The sequence below is a fragment of the Numida meleagris genome, chromosome 6 (genome assembly GCF_002078875.1).
Source record: "Numida meleagris isolate 19003 breed g44 Domestic line chromosome 6, NumMel1.0, whole genome shotgun sequence".
NCBI classification, from domain to species: Eukaryota; Metazoa; Chordata; class Aves; order Galliformes; family Numididae; genus Numida; species Numida meleagris.
Window position 1 is genome coordinate 14,300,598 of NC_034414.1, and position 2,464 is coordinate 14,303,061.

Sequence of the window (2,464 nt, forward strand, 5' to 3'; positions counted from 1 at the left end):
GTGCCGCCCCACCCCTCCGGCCGCACGTGACGCGGGGCCGCCCCGTCAGCTGACGCGCAGCGCCGGGCCTTGGGCCGCCGCTACAAAAGCGGGGCGCGGACGGGGCGGGCGCCGTGCTTCTGCTTTAGGGGGGAGTGCTGCGTTGTAGCGTTCCGCCGCTATGGCGCCCCGCGGCCTTCTTGTCCTGCTGCTCGCCCTGGTGGGGCCCTGCGCGGCCCTCATCAGGTGAGGGGCTTGGGGGGCGGCGAGGGGAGGGCGTGTGGAGGTCCGGCGCTGGGGAGCGCGGTGCTGCTGATTCATGGTGCTGCGGGGCTGGCGTTGTGCTGGGGCTCTGCGCAGCTCTTCCTGGAGTGGGCGTCCCGAGGTCTTCCCCTGCTGAGGTGGGGGCTGCCGCTGCTGGGGGCTCTCCCCATCCTTCTGGGCTGGGTGTGCCGTGGGGTGCTTTGGGATCCGGGGTTGCTTGCTCCACCTGTGACCTGGTGGAGCCAGGCCACCTCCCTCAGGGGCTGTGGTGGGAGGGGTGGTGGGCACCTTGTCATCCAGCAGAGCCCCTGTAATGAGGTGTTTTCCCTTGCCCTGCAGGATCCCCCTCACCAAGTTCACCTCCACACGCCGCATGCTGACTGAGGTGGGCAGTGAGATCCCTGACATGAATGCCATCACCCAGTTCCTCAAGTTCAAGCTGGGTTTTGCTGACCTGGCTGAGCCCACCCCAGAAATCCTCAAGAACTACATGGATGTGAGTACCCAGCCCTGCTACCCTGGCTCCTGGTGGAGCTGTGCCACCTGCTGCAGCTCAGAGGGCCATTGCCAAATCTTTCAGTTGCTTAACATCATTAAGAAGTTAAGAATAATAAGCATGGTGCCACTGAGCTGCTGGATTTGCTGCTCTGTGGCCTATTTCCTTCCTTCTTTCTCACTAATTGCTGTGCATGGTGGTTGTATATAAGGGCCTGCAGGCTTGGTGATGCTCCTAGCGTCTCTGTACTGCGTTCTGTCATGCACAGGTACCAAACCTGTCCCTGCTTTCTCCTTCTGCGTGGCCTTGGGACAGTCCTGGATGCAGGGATGTTTCCACACCCAGATAGTGGAAGTAGCATTGAAAGGAGATCCCAGGTAGTGCAGATGAGATCTTATCTCACATGCATCTATCCCACTCACAGCCCTCACCTGGGGACTGGGAACGTGCTGGTCCTGCTCCCCAGCCCTTATCTAGCCCTGTCCCATCAGGAAGGGTTGCAGCTGTTTGAGCAGTGGTGTCGAAACCAGCCCTAGTGTGATGCGGGGCTGGGGTGCTGTGCTGCCAGACCCGGGTGTTTGCCCTGCACTTCAGTGTGCCAAGGCACTGCCAAGCTAAAGAACCTTGCCAAGAGCTCAGGTGTTGCTCTAGAGCATACATGGCCCCAGCTGTGCATGCCAAAATGCAGTCTGGGGTTCAGGAAGAAAGGGGAAGTGCCCACCCCAAGAGGGGTATTCTGAAGCAGTCATAGGGACCAACGAAGCCTGTGTTATGGGATAAGTGTCTACTGGGACTCTCTGAACCCAGTAGAGCCTAAGAAGAGCTCTCCTTGATGGAAGAGCTGCGGGAAACAGACAGCCACCCCACGTGATCCCCACAAGTCCCTTTTGTGTATGGGATTTATGGGGCTATCGTGCCACAGCCCTGCAGGGCAGCTGATTTGGCTGTTGTTGTTCACAGCACCCTGTGCATGGGTCAGTTTAAACGTCCCATCACTCAGAGGGGATTTGACCTTGGTGACAGAGTGGAAGATTGTGGTGGGTTATTTTTAGGTGAGGTGACCCCAGAGGTAGTGGAAGTGAGCACTGGCTCCCCACTGCAGTTAGTGGCAATGAGATATTAATTAGTGAGAAACTAAGTGTTCAGGGGGTGCGCTTGGAGCAGGCAGCTCTGATAATCCTTTAATCCTGTTCTGAGGATTCCTCCCCTTAACTGATCACACCCAGCTCAAGCACTGGCTCGGCTCCTGCACCCCGGGGCTCACCAGCAGTACTGAAACCCCCTGTGGCAGCAGAGGGTATAGCTCCATGTGACTTGCAGTTCCTCCCCAGACGTGCCAGCACAGCAGCTTCCCAGCAACTTGTGCTGTTCTGGCTTTTCAGCAACACAGGTGCTTGCCCTGCCTTCCTCCCAGCTTTTTCTTCCCCTTTGTGAGCCATGCTTCTGCCTGCATACCTTCTTCCCTTCCACGCTTGCAGTCCTCCCTACAAGTGCCCATCCTGCTTCTCCCCATTTATCCTTTTCCTACCCACTGAAGTTATGTTTGGACGTCTGTGGAGCCCATTGCTCTCATGAGTGGGAAGAAGATAGTGTCTATATAAGAAGCCAGTCCCTTTTTTTTAAATAAAAAAAAAGCTTTGAGGAAGATGTCATTATTTTCTTTGCTATTACATGCTGTTGCGTTCGCTTGGGAGTGTCTGTGTTACCAGGACACCTTTCCACCCC

At 56.8% G+C, this 2,464-nt stretch overlaps 1 protein-coding gene across 1 annotated transcript in view; it reads left to right on the forward strand.

Moving 5' to 3' along the window:
• The window catches only part of CTSD (cathepsin D), a 13,578-nt gene continuing 11,149 nt past the window's right edge, over positions 36–2,464 (forward strand). The window contains exons 1-2 of the mRNA XM_021402479.1: positions 36–225; positions 583–739. Coding sequence (XP_021258154.1) covers positions 161–225; positions 583–739 — 222 coding nt within the window. The 5' untranslated portion in view covers positions 36–160. The remainder of the gene's footprint in view (positions 226–582; positions 740–2,464) is intronic.